The sequence below is a fragment of the Triticum urartu genome, chromosome 3A (genome assembly GCF_056163025.1).
Source record: "Triticum urartu cultivar PI428250 chromosome 3A, HENAU_Tu73, whole genome shotgun sequence".
NCBI lineage: Eukaryota > Viridiplantae > Streptophyta > Magnoliopsida > Poales > Poaceae > Triticum > Triticum urartu.
In genome coordinates this window covers 699293246-699311549 of record NC_141875.1, presented here as the reverse complement: position 1 = coordinate 699311549, position 18304 = coordinate 699293246, and the positions used below count along the sequence as shown (strand labels likewise).

The following is an 18304-nucleotide window of genomic DNA, read 5'->3' as shown; positions in this document are numbered from 1 at the left end:
CGCATCGCCTGTCGAACTCGATCGAGCAATTGCAAGAGCTCGAGAAGAAGGTCACCCGTAGAACCGGGCATCTCCTCTGCAGGACGACCTGTTAACATACCTGCGGATGTTGCTCTGTTAATCGACGGCACCGCCGAACATTCTTTCAAAAGGTTCGTTCAAGCACTTACTAAATATGCCGCGCCGAAGCCGCTGTTTCTCCTTCACGGAGTCTGACAGCTGGGCACGAACATCTTTTAGCTCGACGCCCAGCCGGGTGTTGGCATCTTGGAGAACGTTCTTCTCCCCCATCACCTTTAGTAGCACCCTCTCACCAGCCTTTAGTTGGCGTAGGAGGTGTTGCCTTTCCGGATTCAATTCGGCGCCATCTGCAATTTTATTTGTTAGATTCACACCAAAGCCGTGCTTCTCCACATACTTATCTTTCGAAATGTATATTACCAGAGGGGGTCTCCTTAGGCTCCCCTGCCGCGGCTAGTGCGGCCTCCAGTTGGGCTTTGCACTCTTCCAGCTCCTGGGACAGTAGGGAATTCTTTTCTGTAAGAACCTGCATTTCAAATGATCCTTACACCAGTTATTCTAACTGTTTTCAGTCTCGGGGGCTACTGCTACATATATATTTACCAAAATTTTCTTACCCGTATGTCTTTTACATATTGCTCCGTGGCTCTGGCTAGACCATTTTGAGCGGCACGGAGGTGCGCATCTCCCGAATTGAAGGCATCTAATGCCTCTTGGGAGAAGCAAGCGTCGCGAAGAATTGTCCGGCGATGCCTGTGGTTCATGGCACTTTCCACCTCAGAGTTGGTGGTAGATAACCCGTCCGCATCCTCCATCGGAGGAACGTCTGACACATGCCTTGCGTTCGCTTCCGCCCCCGGACCAGGCTTTGGAGCCTGGCTGGTGGAGGCGCGATTAGCAGCCTCTCCGGATATAGTCCGGCGAGGTCTCTTTGTCCTGAAAAGGGGCACGAGTGTCAAATGTGCCTCGAAGGTATAACAACTGGGATAAAGGGGCGCGCCATACCTTCGCGCTGATGGCTCGGTCCGGACTGCACCTCTTTTCTGCCCATGGGGCCCTGCGGCCCCTGGTTGGTTTGTCGCCGCAGGTTCGGCCTTCCGCCTCAAAAACCTCCCCTGCAAAGTTCGGTTGCAATCAGGAAATTGAACACGCGTGGACGGACCCCTGTCCGGGGTACAGGGACTTCGGTCTCAGGTACCTAGGGTGTTCGGATTAGCCCTGGGTAATCGGTCGTAATGGCCATCAAGGCGATGTCCTCGCTCAATTGATGGAACACTCCATCAATCAGCTCCACAGATATGTCCGGATCCTCTTGAGAGGCCGGGTCGAGAGACCGTCCTGGGTCCTCGGGTTGTGGAGGCGGGCTGCTTATGTCCTTAACGGCCCGGCGCAGTTCCTGCGTTGAAGTCATCAGACTAAGTATTTAACAATGGGAACACTAAACGGATGAGCAAGTAAATGCGACCACTTACCCAGCTTGGGGGATTGTGCATAGAGAATCCACCCTGTCGGTTGACGCGGAGAAATTCCTCATCTTCTCCCTTGTATAAAGTGGACAAGATCTTTAATAGAGCGGCAACTGAATCTGGCCCTTTATGGCCGTAGCGGGTGGCGTCATCCTTCCTGTTGAAATCCCACATGGGGTGACATCTGTACTGAAACGGCTGCACCCCCCGCATGATGCATTCGGCCATAACTCTGATCATGGTTAGTCTGGAATGGGCCAACAATCTTATTCGGCCCATGAGATAAATGATGTCCCTGTCACCTTCCCTTTGAGGGCTCCGTGGACGCCAGCTTAGGCGCTTCTTTAAAGGAGCACTATCGAACTCTGGGAGGCCGATCCGGACAGGATCCGGCAGCGGGACGTCTTCTATATAGAACCATTCCGAGGGCCAATCTTCGGACGCCTTCTTCGGGGTTCCGGACAGATATCCGGTCCCGGCGATGGGCCATACTTCGGCTCCGCCCACTTGATACATTGACCCTTTCTTGGAACGGGGCACGAGGCAAAATAGCTCCTTCCACAGTCCGAAATGAGCTTCAATACCCAAGAACAGCTCGCAGAGGGCTACAAAGACCGCGATATGCAATACTGAGGCAGGCGTGAGATGATGTAGCTGGAGGCCGTAGAACTCCAGCAGCCCCCAAAGAAACGGGTGGATGGGAAATCCGAGCCCCCTTGTTAAGTAATGGACAAGGCACACCCGCTCTCCTTTGGATGGATTAGGGGCATTCTTTGCTTGCTCTCCGCCGTTGTAGACGGCAAGACCGGCTCGGACCGGGACCATATAGGCCGAGGGGAGAAATCCCTTGGTCTGAAGCGTCACTAGCTCGCTATGCGGAGCAGAACATCTCTCCCAATATCCAGGCTTAGGGTTGGAAGGACGAGCGGAGAAGTTGCGGTGGCTGGCCATGGTGGAATGGACCTTTGTCGGATGCGCTCTGATGAACACTCGTGGAGGGGAGAAGGTGTGGATTGGATCTAAATCCTCGTCCCCTTAAAAAGGGCAACTCATTTACGCGGCTAGGGGTGTGAACGTAAAAACACTCAGACTTTTCATATTCGTCTGACACGTGGAAAACGGCCATTATTGGGCGTAGAAGCCGAGGAGCGCAACATCTACAAGAAACCGGACTTTATTCAAACATGTACAAGGAATTTGGAGGAGAACCCGCCTTGCAATGCCGAAGACAATCTGCGCGCCGGACTCATCGTCATTGAAGCCTGGTTCGGGGGCTACTGAGGGAGTCCTGGATTAGGGGGTGTTCGGATAGCCGAACTATACCTTCAGCCGGACTCCTGGACTATGAAGATACAAGATCGAAGACTCCGTCCCGTGTCCGGAAGGGACTTTCCTTGGCGTGGAAGGCAAGCTTGGCGATACGGATGATCAGATCTCCTACCATTGTAACCGACTTTATGTAACCCTAACCCTCTCCGGTGTCTATATAAACCAGAGGGTTTTAGACCGTAGGACAACATACACATCAACAATCATACCATAGGCTAGCTTCTAGGGTTTAGCCGCTCTGATCTCGTGGTAGATCAACTCTTGTACTACCCATATCATCAATATTAATCAAGCAGGACATAGGGTTTTACCTCCATCGAGAGGGCCCGAACCTGGGTAAAACTTCGTGTCCCCTGCCTCCTGTTACCATCCGGCCTAGACGCACAGTTCGGGACCCCCTACCTGAGATCCGCCGGTTTTGACACCGACACCCGCCTCTGCGCCTGCCGCCGTTGGAAATATTCCGTCCAAGCCGTGTGGTTGTCGGTGGCGTACTGTGGGAGGGCGCGCTGCTCCTCCGACAGGGACGACCGCACGCGGTCGACCTCCGCGGCGAAGACGCCGGGGCGCGTGTCGATGTCGGGAACAGGGGGATGGGGACGCCGCCGTTGCTGAGCTTTCACCCCATCAGCCCGGCGCGCATGTCCGGCGGCGTCGGGATGTTCGCCCCGAAGAGAAGCCAAGACTCACACTCCTGGAGCGTGTGGCGGCCGAAGCCGTTGGCCGCCGCGGCGTCGCTGGGGAAGCGTTCGGCCATGAAGAGAGAAGGGGAAGGAGAGGGAAGGGGAGAGCGGCAGAGCTCGGCGGCGGAAGGGAGGGACGGCAGCTGGTTTGGGCTCGGCAGACTCGGGCTGGTGTGGCCAGCGGCGAGGAAAGCCTCTGTTTTATATAGCCCCAGGCCGTGTGAACGCGTGGCAGAAGGGGAGGCGTCGCCGCGCCTGCCCGCCCATGACGCGCCGCCCGTGAGGAATCAATGGCAAGGCTGACCGGCGGCAGCCTTGCCATTGATTCCCCGCGGGAAACCGATGCGTTCTGGGGAAGACGAGGCGCGTGCCGCTGACTCGGCGAGCCCGCCGAGCTTTCGCGCCAAAACCCCTTGCCCCGTCGCCCCCGAGCGCCCCCACAGCGCGCCGGGTTCGGCCTAGGGCTGATGGCGCCGATTTCGGCCCAAGCCGGCGAAAAACAGGTTTCTGAAGGCGTGACTGGGCCGAATTTTTGGCGCCGGTGCGGCAAAAACGTCTGGGGAGGACCTGTTGAGGCCGCGGCTGAAGATGCTCTAATGTATTGTCCGATAAAGTTCATGGTGGTAATTTAGGTGAAACTTTTCAGTGAGCTTGCTGTAGTACGCATACGTATTGCAGACTAAGAAATGAAGCGCGTCCATCAAAGGATCTAGTTCTTTCTAGGCAAAAATCTCCCGTACGATCGATCCAGTCGTCCAGCAGCAGGACGACGGGCTTCACTCAGGCCGCATTATTTTTGAAAAATATCAAAACCGTGTGTTATTCTAAAAATTAATAAAAAATGTTTTATTTAAAAAAAATTAGCTCGAGAGAGACGGCGAACCGAACCCTAGATATTAGGAAGCGATGTACAACAGAATTTCAACAGAATCTAACCAGGTAACGTACAACAGGAAAACTAATGTCAAGGATCTAGACGTCAACGTACCACACTCGGTGCAGATGCGGCGGCGAGGCATGGGAAAGGCCAAGTCGGAGAACCGCCGGACGAGGTCCTCGCCGCCAGCCACCGCCCTCGCCTCCACAATCACCACGAACTCCTCATCATCATCAACAAACCCGAGAAAAGCATTTCTCCCATGCACGGGAGGTCCCGTGCATGGGAGGGCCGTTCATTTTTCTTGGAGATTTGATGTTGTGCATTAATGATTTTTGTAGTTTGTCAGATCTTTCTCTGACCACATGCAGGCCTATGCTCCACCATCCCATGCTTTGTTATTTTATTTCCAAGTTTAAAACTACATTATCTTTTAAAGCAAAAGTACAATTTATAATCCGTTTGCATATTTGTGTTTATGACAAGGAGAACTTTATAACGAGACCACTTTTGAATGTGTTTCAGCATGTTCTAAAAATAATCAAATTTTAAAACAAAATGAAACACTATTAAAAGTACACAAAACTATGAAATACTTTATCAAACACTATTAAAGTTCAAAGTTTTGTTTGAATAACTCATTGTTGAATTTTTGCATTGAATTAATATTGTATGAAACAAGTTTGAACCATGGTGGTTTACTTGTAAAAAGGTATTTTCTAAAAATATATTTAATATTGGTCTTGTTTTAAAGATCTTGTCAGAAAAAACACAATTATGCAAACAGAATGCAAATCAAACTTTTATTTCAACATACAATATGCATCTATTTATTTGGATAAAACTAAGTGAGTAAAATAACATGTGAATGTATGCTAGATGAGAGAGAAAATGTTATAGGTGATGTCAGTGGTCCCACATAGTAATAAACAAGGCGGTGGATGCATGCACGGGAGGTCCCGTGCATGGTAGAAAATCATCTCTCACAACCACCAACGCTATGTGTCCTCGCCCACTTCTTTCCTCCGGATTGCCACTGGAAAACACGGTACAACTTGGTTTTGACAATTAGCAATAGCTCACCATGACACTCTGCGAGCCAGACTACCGAACTATATGGAATTGTCTGTGCGCTAAGTTCATCACCAAGAAACGACAATACCACCAAATTGTTGGCAAGCTCGACAACAGCAAGACGATAATTTGGATAAATCAACACGTAGAGGGTGCCTTTCACGAAAATCAGACTGTAAAGGTGGTACCCTTCATCGCACCAAGCCACTTGCCATTGAGCATCCCCAATGCGGCAGTAGTAGATGTCGCGGTACCATGGCGTGAAGGCGAGGACGAGGTCGCCAGAAAAGAGAACACCTCCAATGGGTGTCGTCGGGGGATGGGCCAGGCTTGCTCGCTCACCTGTGAGGAGGTTGCAGATGCAAAACTCGGGGCGGCTGGTGGTAAAGATGTTTCTGATGGCGACACGACAGCCGAAGGAGTAGAAGCAGGTGCGGGTGACTTCTTTGGGGGTGAAGAGCCGGCTGAAGCAGGTGGAGCTGCGGCGTCCATGGGCCATGGGGCTGCACGGGAGGCGGAAGCAGAGGATGCGGCGGAGGGAGACGTGGAAGAGCGCTTCCGAGGCAGAGGTCTTGTTGTGGACGAGGAGGAGCGGACCCTGCGAGGCGAGGTTGGACGATGACATCAGGAGGTGAGCCCGGTAGGCGCGGCAGGCGGCAACAAGGGCGAAGAAGTCCTCCAGGGTCGTCAGCCGGCTCGCGATCAATGCAATCAGCTCTGGTAGGAGGTACGGCGGCGACGGCGAGGCGCTTTCTTCAGGGTTTGTTGGAGCCTAGCCAGAACAGTGTGCTTTCATGTGGTTAGACAAAAAGGTAACCAACTACCAGGAGTATTAAATTATCAATGCATGACATCGGATCTTCAACCAAAATCAACGGCTGGGAGAAATGCTTTTCTCTTGGTGGTTGTAGCTTGTTCTTTAATAGACATGAGTTTGCTGGTTGCCTTGGTCCAGATCATCCGGGAGTTCGAAGAGACTGCTTGTACTTTACTGGAAGCTTTGGGAATTGGAGCGAGTATTCTTTGGTTGATAGATCTTTGTATGAAATTGTCGCCGACTACCCAGGGCGAGCACTGCAGGAGGATTGTGTACCACTGGCTTGGATCCTTCCAAGCATTTGTTGATGCAGTACAATGCGTATAAAAACTGCCCAGAAGTTCTCATGGTACATGTCTGCTCACTTGTGACTTGTTAATGGATTACTTTTGCATTTTATGTTTGTTAATCAAAATATTCAGGTTATTCTTTAGCAACAACTGTATATGAAGTTGTGTATGAATGGACGTCCCGCTTACAGACTTTTTCAAATATTTGACAGTAATGTTCATCAAATTAGTTTTGGGGCATGGTTTGCTTATTCTCTAATTGATGACAGCAATAATGAAATGGATATTTAGGGAATGAATGTAGACCATCACTTCCCTTAAAAGAATCCACACATGCTGTAGAGGGAGATTGCAATCTAACTAAATGTCTTGTTGGGATTGCGTAGAAAGGCCTTGGTAGTGTGTGTCGCTTCGTTCACTCCTGCAATGAGCGGAAGCTAGAATTTCCTTCCTAGGCCAGGTCGTGCGGAGGGAACACAAGGGCGGTACAAACTAATAATCAATATGCACAGCCCTTCCCCTTGCTATTGTCTATATCTATTTAGTTTGATTGCATCATGGATCGGACGCCCCTGAAAGCAATGGCATGCACAGAGGTAGTCTTACACTGTATCGAGGTTGCCAAATCCATTCAGGGGGGAAACTATGGAGTTCACATTAAGACTAACAAAAGTGTGTGATACTAGGTAGAGATTTTATTTGTGAAGGTCATGTCTCCAATGTAGATACCCATTGTTTAGCCAAGCTGTAGCTGCCTCAGAACTTTGGTCGTTGTATTTGGATAAGAGATGTTGGAAGGTTTATGAGAAATGTCGCTTTTGTTGCTGCAAAGAATCCAATGGTCACATTATTTTTTCAGTGTGCTGTGCCTAGGTATGTTTGGAGGATTGTTGTCGTGGTTCTGGATGTTGGATAAATTACCCTGTAAGATGATGAGGCGTGGGTATTAAATTTTTAGGTGCCAAGGGAGATGTTTTGCTTATGATGGAGTTGCAGCGTTGCGTGCTTTAGTAATCTGTACTAAGTTAAATCTAATGCTGTTATTTCTATGACGTTCACATGTGCTGTCTTATTGGTTTGCCTTGCAGAAGAGAAATTGACCTGGGAAGCAAACGGTGCTTCGGGGCCCAGTTGTTGTCGGCAGCGGCGACAGAGTGAACAAGTAGTGACAAGTAGTGATGGATGTGGGGAGCCCCATTAGGGCATGTACAATGGTTGATAAGATAGTCTTATCTTAAGTTTTGCATGTAAATTAGAGATGACAAAAAATATGTCTACAATAGGTCATCTTTTAGCCTTATCTTTAATAATTAGTTGTTTCTAAAAAATATGGTGAGACAAATTGTGCTAAGAGATCATCTTTTGTCTTCTTTTAAATAAGATAAGACAATCCTTCTCTTTGATTTCTCTCTCCTCCACTTCATCATTTATCCTATATGACACTCTTAAGTTAGAACCATTGTATATGCCCTTAGTATGCTTTGCGGTCTGTAGTGTGGAGTATTTAACAAAAAACAATCACAATTCATTAAACCGTTCCATAAGCTACCACTTTACAAATTTATATCAAAAACTACCAATTTTTCTTTAATCTTTAACTAAAAACTAACACATCAATTTAATGACTGATTAGCCAAAAATTATACTACCTGATTAGCGCAGCCAGCCGGAGCGTCCGTCGTGAGCTAGCTAGCTCACGCGCTTACCACCGCCGGCCGAAGCCGCTAGGTCACGACGGGACGCAGCCAGAGCTAGCTAGCTAGCTAGCTCACGCACGCACTGCGGCCAGCCAGAGCTAGCTAGCTATGCGCGGCTGCCGCTTGCTGCTGCCATGGCTCCCGCTTGCCGTCCGCAGCTGCTGCTTGCTTCCGCCACCGCTGTTGCTTGCCGCCGCCGCTGACGAGCTCGCCGGCGGACCTGTTTGCTTTTTATTTTATATTACATAGACCCAATTGCTGTTAAAAAAATTGTAGGGACCTGATTGCATTTGTAAAGTGGACCTAAGCGTGTTTAAAATGGAGGAATCGGTTGATTTACAGATATGGTAGTTTTTAGGGAAAAATTAATAAGGAAGTGGTAGTTTTCGGAATAAATTTGTAAAATGGTAGTTTGTGGGCACGGTTTGACGAATGGAAAACGCTCAGCGTCAACCGGCTGAAAAGAAACTTTGCGTCCGCCTCCTTCACTGTGCAACACGTGTCCATGTGGACCTGATGCATGTCTCCACCTTCCCCCGATTTCTAAACCAACGCCCAACGGTTCTTCCCTACTCTATTCTCTCTCATCTCTTCTCTCATGGTCACTAGTGCAGAACCGGGTAATAGCACCGGTTCGTAAGGCCCTTTAGTGCCGGTTCAGGAACCGGCACTAAAGGTTCGGCACTAAAGCCCCCCCCCCTTAGTACCGGTTCAACACGAACCAGTGCTAAAGGGGAACCACGTGGCACGAGCCAGCTCCGGGGGCCGGGAGCCCTTTAGTACCGGTTGGTAACACCAACCGGTACTAAAATGTTTGGGGGTTTTTTGGTTTTATGATTTCTTTTTCATTTAATTTTGTGTTTTCCATTTTAATTCTTTTTCGTTTGCTGGTATTTTACGGTACTACACATTGTACATGTTATGCATATATATATATATATATATATATAGAATTTCTAGTAGAACCAATCATATATATATATCATCAATGTCTCACAAACCATATTAATTCACACATACACACATGTATAGCTATATACAATTTCTCCTACATATGCATGCATGTTGCCTTCGAAGCCAGTGGCATTAGCCTAATTGGTGCCTTCGGAGCACGATGACAATTGGAAGTGGTTCATGGGGGCGGTAGCGGGTAATAGTATTCTCCCTTCGGATTTATGACCTGGTCGAGCAAAAATCCCGCTATTTCCTCTTGAAGTGGTTCGACGCGCTCCGTTGGTAGGAGCTTGTCCCGCACCTCTTTGAACTGTTAAGAAGGAGATCAATATGCATGTGTATTAGTTGTGTGACTAGATATCGATAATGGTGTAAAAATTGTGAATAGTGTTCTGACAACCGTACCCATTCCTGTCTTTGAGATCTGCTCCTTTCGGATGCCATCATGCGAATGTTCTCGCAAACGCAGAATGCACACACATCAGTACCCTGTGCCTGCTTCAGGGCCTTTATTACGAGAATGGAATTTAATTTGATCAGATAATAATTAATCAAGCATGATAATTAATTAAAGAGATGGCAGCTAGCTAGCTAGCTAGTACTACTTAATTACTTACCTTGGATCGAAACCATTTCAGCTGTGGTTTCCATTCGCCTTCCGTGACGCTGATGAACCTTGCCCAAGCCCTGCCCGCCGACAAAGAAAATGAATGAAGGGGTTATTAAATGGTTTATATCATGAAATGACGAACTAAATAGGCCGAGATATATAGTTAATAATGATTGAAATTACCTGTTGACTATCCTATACAAGATATTGTAGTCACTATTTGCTTTGAGTAGCGAGTCCAGTATTTCAACTGTTCTGGCGTCAACTTTAATGATACACAAGATTCAGTGAAATCTGCATGCACACACGTTTGCATGTCTTAATTAAGCGGGCATATGTAAGAAAAACATGTAGCTAGCTAGCTAGTAGGCAAAAACAGAGAATTTGTAGTAAAAGAAAGTGTGACTCACTGGAAGTTGTAAGGAAGTAGTATATCTTCATTGTATTTGAGGCGCTTCAAGAACTCTAGCATGCTGTCCTCTACCTGCTTTTCATAATACTTGCTCATTTTCCATGTGTATTCATTAACAGTGTTTGGGTCAATGAACCCAATGCCATAGCGTCCACCTTTTCTCATTTCATACATCTTCATCCTGCATAATACCACAGAAAAGAATATAGTGAGGATAATTACAGGTAATGATTGATCAAAAGGATCACTACAGCTAGCTTGAGACTTAAATTACAGAAAGAAATCACTTACAGACAATAGCAACTGACGATAGATTTGTCGAGTGCGTCTTGATTGTATAACTGAAACAGTTCAGAATACTCAACGGCCACAACTTTCTCATGGTAGTAATCATCCTTCTTGACATCCACCATGAGGGACTCTCGATTGGATCTCTTGGTAATGTCCATGTACCATTGATGCAATTCATACATCCTCGTTGGGAGCTTGTTGACATCTTCTGGCTTGACCAAAGGTTCGCCCCGGACATATTTCCATTTTATTTCCTCCTCTGTAATCCCAGGCATGTCCTCGATCTCGAGGAGTTGTCCAACAGTGATCTTCAGTTCTTCAGCCTGCATTATATGCTCCTGGGTTATTACCACATCACCCACGTCGGGAACGTAAACTGTTTGGCCACAATAATATTGGGCGCGCGTACTGTCACGTGTTGTTGGCGGCACAACAAGCGGGGGGATCGATTGCGCCGCCTGTTTTCCCAGCTGGGCAACGGTTTTCCCGCATTTTTCAACGGGTGCTTGTTGTTTGCTCGAGCTCGAGCTCGCGTCCTTCTGTAGACGTCGTCGATGTAACTTCCTGATGTGGCGCTCATAGTCTGTGTCAACAGGCTTAGGAGCTGGTGCTTGAGCCATACGAATGAAGTGATCAACTACTTCCACAGGCACTTTCTCCCTTGGCGGCGGTGGCGGTTTCGGTCCAAAATGGGCGTCGAGTTCTGCCTGCACTATGGCATTGGTTTGCTCCTCGGTCCTGTCGTAAGCCCTCACAGGAAGAGGAGTACTGAGGTTTGGACCATATTTATATCGCTTGCCTCCGCCTGTACTTCCTGTACTATGACCTCGACTCGTACCGCTACGCACCATAGCTGCGGGGTGTCTCTTCTGCGATTGCTGAGGCGGCGGAGACGGCTGACGGGGCTGAGTTGGACGAGGAGGACTGGCCTGAAGCTGTGCCGGACTTGCAGTGGCCTGAGGTTGTGCTGGACTTGGAGGAGGAGTGGACGTCTGACGCTGTGTCGGACTTGGAGGAGGAGTGGCCTGACACTTTGCCGGACTTGGAGGAGGAGTGGCCTCATGCGTTGGTGGACTTGGAGGAGCGGGAGTCTGCTGACTCGGTGGCGGACTTCGACGAGGAGTCGGGTGACGCGGTGTCTGTGGCCTTCGAAAGATGATGCAATCCTTTCTCCATAGGATGACACGATGTATGGCCTCTCCCAATGTGTGCTCGTCGTCACCTCCAGGAATGTCAAGCTGTAGCTCCGAATATGGGTCCACCACCTCATCAACCAAGACACGAGCATAGCCCGCTGGAATCGGGTTGCAATGGAAGGTTGCCTCGGGGGAATTTGAAAAAGCAACGGCGTCCGCCACCTTCATGGATATGTTCTTCATTTTGAAGTGTAGCTCGCAGTTAGTGTTCTCCGTGATGTCATCCACGGGGTATCTATCCAGCACTACTGCGTCGCCCGGGGTGGAACCCACGCTGCTTCTCGGCATGGATGGGGCGGTGGTATCCAATGCTGGATCATCCGCTAGCTGCTGCAGCTGCTGAGACCCCCTTTGCTGGCTAAGTGAGTCGATCTGCTCCTGCTGTTGCTGGAATTTAGCTGCCAATTCCGCTTGACTTGCTTCTAGGCCTTGAAGGCGTTCATAGTCCCGCTTCCTCTGCTCCTCCTCCATCTTCCTCTTCTTATCCTCCGCAATCTTCTTTCTCGCACGGGTTCTGTAGTCGGCGTTCCAGTCCGAAAACCCCTCATACCACGGAAGAGCGCCCTTGCCTCGTGTTCTTCCCGGGTGTTCAGGATTTCCCAGGGCACGCGTAAGCTCGTCGTTCTCTCTGTTAGGCTGGAACACCCCCGATCGAGCCTCTTCTATTGCAACAAGTAGCGCATCGTCGGCTCCGTTCAGACATGCCTTCATCGAAACATTGCCTGTCTTCGGGTCCAACTCCCCCCATGCGCATAGAACCAAGTCCTGCACCTGGGGGGCCAGCTCTTAGTAACCGGAGTGACACTTGCATCCTCCATCTCTTTCTCAGACTTATCCCACTTAGGCATTGCCACCGCGTAGCCACCTGGCCCCAGCTTATGGAACTTATCCTTTTTTTCGGCATTCTTCTTGTTTATTCTTGACCGTTCCTTAGCTAATTCTGAATCCTTGAATTTCACGAAATCGTCCCAATGAGCACTTTGATTCTCTAGTATCCCCTCGAATACTGGAGTGTTCCTTCCTCCCTTGACGTACTTCTCCCACGTCATTCTCTTGTGGTTCTTGAATGCAACCGCCATCTTCCTAAAAGCAGCGTCCTTGACTTTCCGCACATCTACTTCTGTGATATTATCTGGTAGGGTGAAATGTTCCATGAGAGTATCCCAAAGCAGTTTTTTTTGATTCTCGTCGACAAAAGTAACATCTGGACGTGGCTTTGCTGGCTTTCTCCATTCTTGAAGGGAGATCGGGAGTTGGTCCTTCACAAGAACTCCGCACTGACGAACGAACTTGTCTGCAATCTTCTTAGGCGCTAATGGTTCGCCATTAGGTTTGAATGCCTCGATATTGTACTTTACGCCCTCCTTCAACTTTTTGTTCAGGCCTCGTTTCGTCCTTGTGCCTGAAGATTTGCTCGATCCGGATGGCTGAAAGAAGAAAGATCGATTTGTTAATATATCTCCAACTCATTTAAAACATGCAATGATCACCAGATTCCTGCTTATATAAATATATATACCTCGCCGGTGTTTGTTGTTTCAGGATCAACATGTTCTTCATCGTAGTTCATGACTTCATCTTCTCGGTCGTCGCGATCGAATATCATATCACCCTCTCCGGTGTTGTTTAGAAATTCGGAGCCGTCAAAATCTTCTTCATTCTGATCATCATCTGGCCCGCGTATGATATCGAACATGGTCTGTTCTCTCTCTCTGTCGGTATTGTCCGTCATAGCTTTTATTTAACTATGCCAAAAGAAATATAAAACAATTTAGTATAATCTCGAATAATAGATATAATCTCGAATACATCATCTTGAATAATAAATATAATCTCGAATACATCGTCTCGAATAATAGATTTAATCTCGAATACGTCGTCTCGAATAATAGATATAATCTCAATACATCGTCTTGAATAATAGATATATATATAGTCTCGAATACATCATCTCGAATAATAGATATAATATTGAATACATCACTAGCTAGCTAGCTAGCAAGCTAATAAAGATCGAATACTACAGAGTAATCTAGGGCACTCGCGGTTCCTGAGGTGCGGGCGGTGGACACCCAAAGAGAAGGAACCATCACTGGATCATAGCTCGGGTGATCTCCCCAAAGAACCTGTCAGGTATTGGAGAACCTGACGTCCATAGCAGCCATGTAGCGATGGACGTGCTCGTCCTCCTCCCTGACACGGCGACGTACCACCTCCGGCGGGGCCGGCTCCCTCCGCACCGAAAGTGGCCCACGCGAATGCCACCAAAGGAGATGAGGGTCGACGACGGGACCCGGGGCCGGGTTCCTCACCAAGCGTCGCGCCCCTGAAGGTAGCACCTCCCAGTGCCAGCCCGGCGGAGCCCAGTCTCGGACATGGGTCCTCTGAAGCAGGACGTCGTCGCGGACGTGTCGACGACGAGGATGCGGGCCGGGCATCGTCGACAACAAAATACTATATGCCGCAAAAGTAAAGTAACATTTTTTAAATGATGGATTGTGATGATTTCATATATGCAAATTCTAAATTTTATAACTAAAAATATAAGAAACTAAAAAAACATCGATCATCGTCTAACAATTTGAAATTAATCTAATTCATCTAGCTAGCTAAAACTAACATTTTCTAAATTTCTAACATTTCTATATAACTAACATTTCTACATACTATTTGACATTAATCTAATCTAATTAATTAATTCATCTAAAACTTTGTATGAAAAACAGAAAAACAGAAAAAACTAAAAGCTAAAAACAGAAAAATTGTGTGTGTGTGCGCGTCTAGTGTGTGTGTGTAGTGTGTGTGTGTGTGTGTGTGCATGTAGTGTGTGTGTGCGCTACGGTCGGCGCCGGCGCCGGCGCCGGTGTGCGCTACGATTGATTGGAGGGAGGAGAGGGGCCGGGGGAGGTGCTCACAGCGCGCGCGGCGACGGCGAGGCGACGGCCCGGGGCGTGACGGGGCGGCTACGCGGGGACCGCGCGACGGGGGACGGGGACGGCCCGGGGCAGTGACGGAGACGAGGGTGGCGACGGCGAAGGGGGCGGCGACGGGGACAGGGGCGGCGACGGGGATGAGGGCGGCGACGGCAACGGCGCGCGACGGGGGCGGCGTAGGACGGGGGCGGTGTCGATCGATCGGGAAGAAACAGAGGGGGAGAATGAAATTTTTCGAAGTGTTGTATATATAGAACCCACCTTTAGTACCGGTTGGAGCCACCAACCGGTACTAAAGGTCTATTTTGGCTAGCCCAAGCGGCGGGAAGCGACCCCCTTTAGTACCGGGTGGTGGCTCCAACCGGTACTAAAGGCCCCCCCTTTAGTACCGGTTGGTGCCACGACCCGGTACTAAAGGGTGTGCGCTGCCAGGCGAGGGGCGCAGAAGTTTAGTCCCACCTCGCTAGCCGAGGGGCACTCGCACCTGCTTATAAGCCCCGCCGCCGCTGCTGTCTCGAGCTCCTCTCTAAAGCAGGCCTTCTGGGCCTACCTCTGCTACTCTGCCCTGTGGGGCCTATTGGGCTTGCGGGCCTGCATCCTGGCCCAACAACAGGTTGGGTTTCTAGTCGTATGCAGGCCGCTGTGGCCCGGTAGGTGGGCTTTTTTCATTTAGTTTTTTCTTTTCTGCTTTATTTATTTTGTTTTATTTATTTTTAGTTGTTTTTTGGTGCATTTAGAGTTTCTTTGTGAATATTTTTGATAGTTTTTAGAAACTTTCAGTTAGTGCCGGTAGTTTTTAAATTTGAATAGTTTAAATTTTGAATTATTTGAAATTTGTGTGAATCACTAGTTTGTGAATAACTTAACTTAAAAATACATTTTCCAGTGATTCTTTGTTCTTATGTTTAATATTAGTGTGTTTTATCATTATATTCAATTTGGTAATGCTTAAGTTATTTAAAAAATGAAATGCCTTTGTAACGGATGAGTTTTCGTCCGAAACCCTGATACTTCGAAACAGATTGTCCATTTTGTACACGAAGTGCATCCAGTTTTTGCGGTAACCCTCTCTACTTTTTTGCACATGCTATGTGGGTGAAATTATGATACCATGCCAACTTTCATCCTTTTCTGAGTTCATTTCAAATGCTTTTCAATTTCAGGGTCATTTAGCTGAAAAAATCAGTAAATGCATGAAAGAATTTGCTTGCACATAAAATTTCTTCGCGTTTCAAATGCCAAAACACATAACTAGCTACCCTAACTATTACAGAGATTCCCTCCTGGGTGTGAAACACAGAAGAAAGTGATGATAGTTAAGCCGATCACATCCCAGATCTTTGGGTGTGAAACTTTTTCTTCGCGTGTGTCCCTTTGCATTGTAGCCATGGAAAATCTTCATCATTTAACGGGATGCTCGGGTCAATATTCACTGTGAATGGAGCAATTTCATCAAACTTTTCATAATCTTCTGACTTGTCTGTCTTTTCATCCACTCCCACGATGTTTCTCTTCCCAGAAAGAACTATGTGCCGCTTTGGCTCATCGTACGATGCATTCGCTTCCTTATCTTTTCTTTTTCTTGGCTTGGTAGACATGTCCTTCACATAGAAAACCTGTGCCACATCATTGGCTAGGACGAATGGTTCGTCTGCATACGCAAGATTGTTGAGATCCGCTGTTGTCATTCCGTACTACGGGTCTTCCGTTACCCCGCCTCGTGTCATATTGACCCATTTGCACCGAAACAAAGGGACCTTCAAACCACGTCGATAGTCAAGTTCCCATATGTCCTGTATATAACCATAATATGTTTCCTTTCCCGTCTTGGTTTCTGCATCAAAGCGGACACCACTGTTTTGGTTGGTGCTCTTCTTATCTTGGGCGATCGTGTAAAATGTTTTACCATTTATCTCGTACCCTTTGAAAGTCATTATATTCGAAGATGGTAACTGGGACAACAAGTACAGGTCATCTTCAATAGAGGTGTCATGCATGGTACGTGCTTGCAACCAGCTGGCGAAACTCCTGGTTTGTTCATGTGTAATCCAGTCATCAGACCGCTCCGGGTGTTTGGAGCGTAGCAAATTCTTGTGTTCATCCATATACGGAGCCACCAAGGCGGAATTCTGTAGAACTGTGTAGTGTGCTTCAGTGAGAGAATGTCCGTCCATACATATTATTTGTTCCCCTCCTAGCGTGCCTTTTCCATCCAGTCTGCCCTTATGCCTGAAGGAAATATGCCCTAGAGGCAATAATAAAGTTATTATTTATTTCCTTATATCATGATAAATGTTTATTATTCATGCTAGAATTGTATTAACCGGAAACATAATACATGTGTGAATACATAGACAAACAGAGTGTCACTAGTATGCCTCTACTAGACTAGCTCGTTAATCAAAGATGGTTATGTTTCCTAACCATGAACAAAGTGTTGTTATTTGATTAACGAGGTCACATCATTAGATGAATGATCTGATTGACATGACCCATTCCATTAGCTTAGCACCCGATCGTTTAGTATGTTGCTATTGCTTTCTTCATGACTTATACATGTTCCTATGACTATGAGATTATGCAACTCCCGTTTGCCGGAGGAACACTTTGGATGCTACCAAACGTCACAACGTAAATGGGTGATTATAAAGGAGCATTACAGGTGTCTCCAAAGGTACATGTTGGGTTGGCGTATTTCGAGATTAGGATTTGTCACTTCGATTGTCGGAGAGGTATCTCTGGGCCCTCTCGGTAATGCACATCACTTAAGCCTTGCAAGCATTGCAACTAATGAGTTAGTTGCGGGATGTTGTATTACGGAACGAGTAAAGAGACTTGCCGGTAACGAGATTGAACTAGGTATTGGATACCGACGATCGAATCTCGGGCAAGTAACATACCGATGACAAAGGGAACAACGTATGTTGTTATGCGGTCTGACCGATAAAGATCTTCGTAGAATATGTAGGAACCAATATGGGCATCCAGGTCCCGCTATTGGTTATTGACCAGAGATGTGTCTTAGTCATGTGTACATTGTTCTCTAACCGTAGGGTCCGCACGCTTAACGTTACGATGACAGTTATTATGAGTTTATGCATTTTGATGTACCGAAGGTTGTTCGGAGTCCCGGATGTGATCACGGACATGACGAGGAGTCTCGAAATGGTCGAGACATAAAGATTGATATATTGGAAGCCTATGTTTGGATATCGGAAGTGTTCCGGGTGAAATCGGGATTTTACCGGAGTACCGGGAGGTTACCGGAACCCCCCGGGAGCTAAATGGGCCTTGGTGGGCTTTAGTGGAAAGGAGAAAGGGGCATCCCAAGGGGGCTGCGCACCTCCCCCCTCCCCTAGTCCTATTAGGACTAGGAGAGGTGGCCGGCCCCCCTCTCTCTCTCCCCCCCGAGGAATCCTATTCCAACTAGGATTGGGGGAGGGGGAATCCTACTCCCAGAGGGAGTAGGACTCTCCTGCGCCCTCCTCCTTGGCCGGCCAGCCCTCCCCCTTGGATCCTTTATATACGGTGGCAGGGGGCACCTCTAGACTCACAAGTTGATCATTGAGATCGTTCCTTAGCCGTGTGCGGTGCCCCCTGCCACCATATTCCACCTCGATCATATCGTTGTAGTGCTTAGGCGAAGCCCTGCGT

General features: G+C 47.9%; 1 protein-coding gene across 1 annotated transcript; it reads right to left on the bottom strand.

The window, feature by feature from the left end:
- Positions 1-5352: 5352 nt before the first annotated feature.
- On the bottom strand, positions 5353-6622 carry LOC147981815 (uncharacterized). The gene is made up of 2 exons (XM_087516117.1): positions 6584-6622; positions 5353-6222 (listed from the first exon to the last, which is right to left on the bottom strand). The coding sequence occupies exons 1-2, from the start codon at positions 6620-6622 to the stop codon at positions 5353-5355; spliced, it is 909 nt and encodes a 302-aa protein (XP_087372243.1).
- Between the last annotated feature and the right edge of the window lie 11682 nt (positions 6623-18304).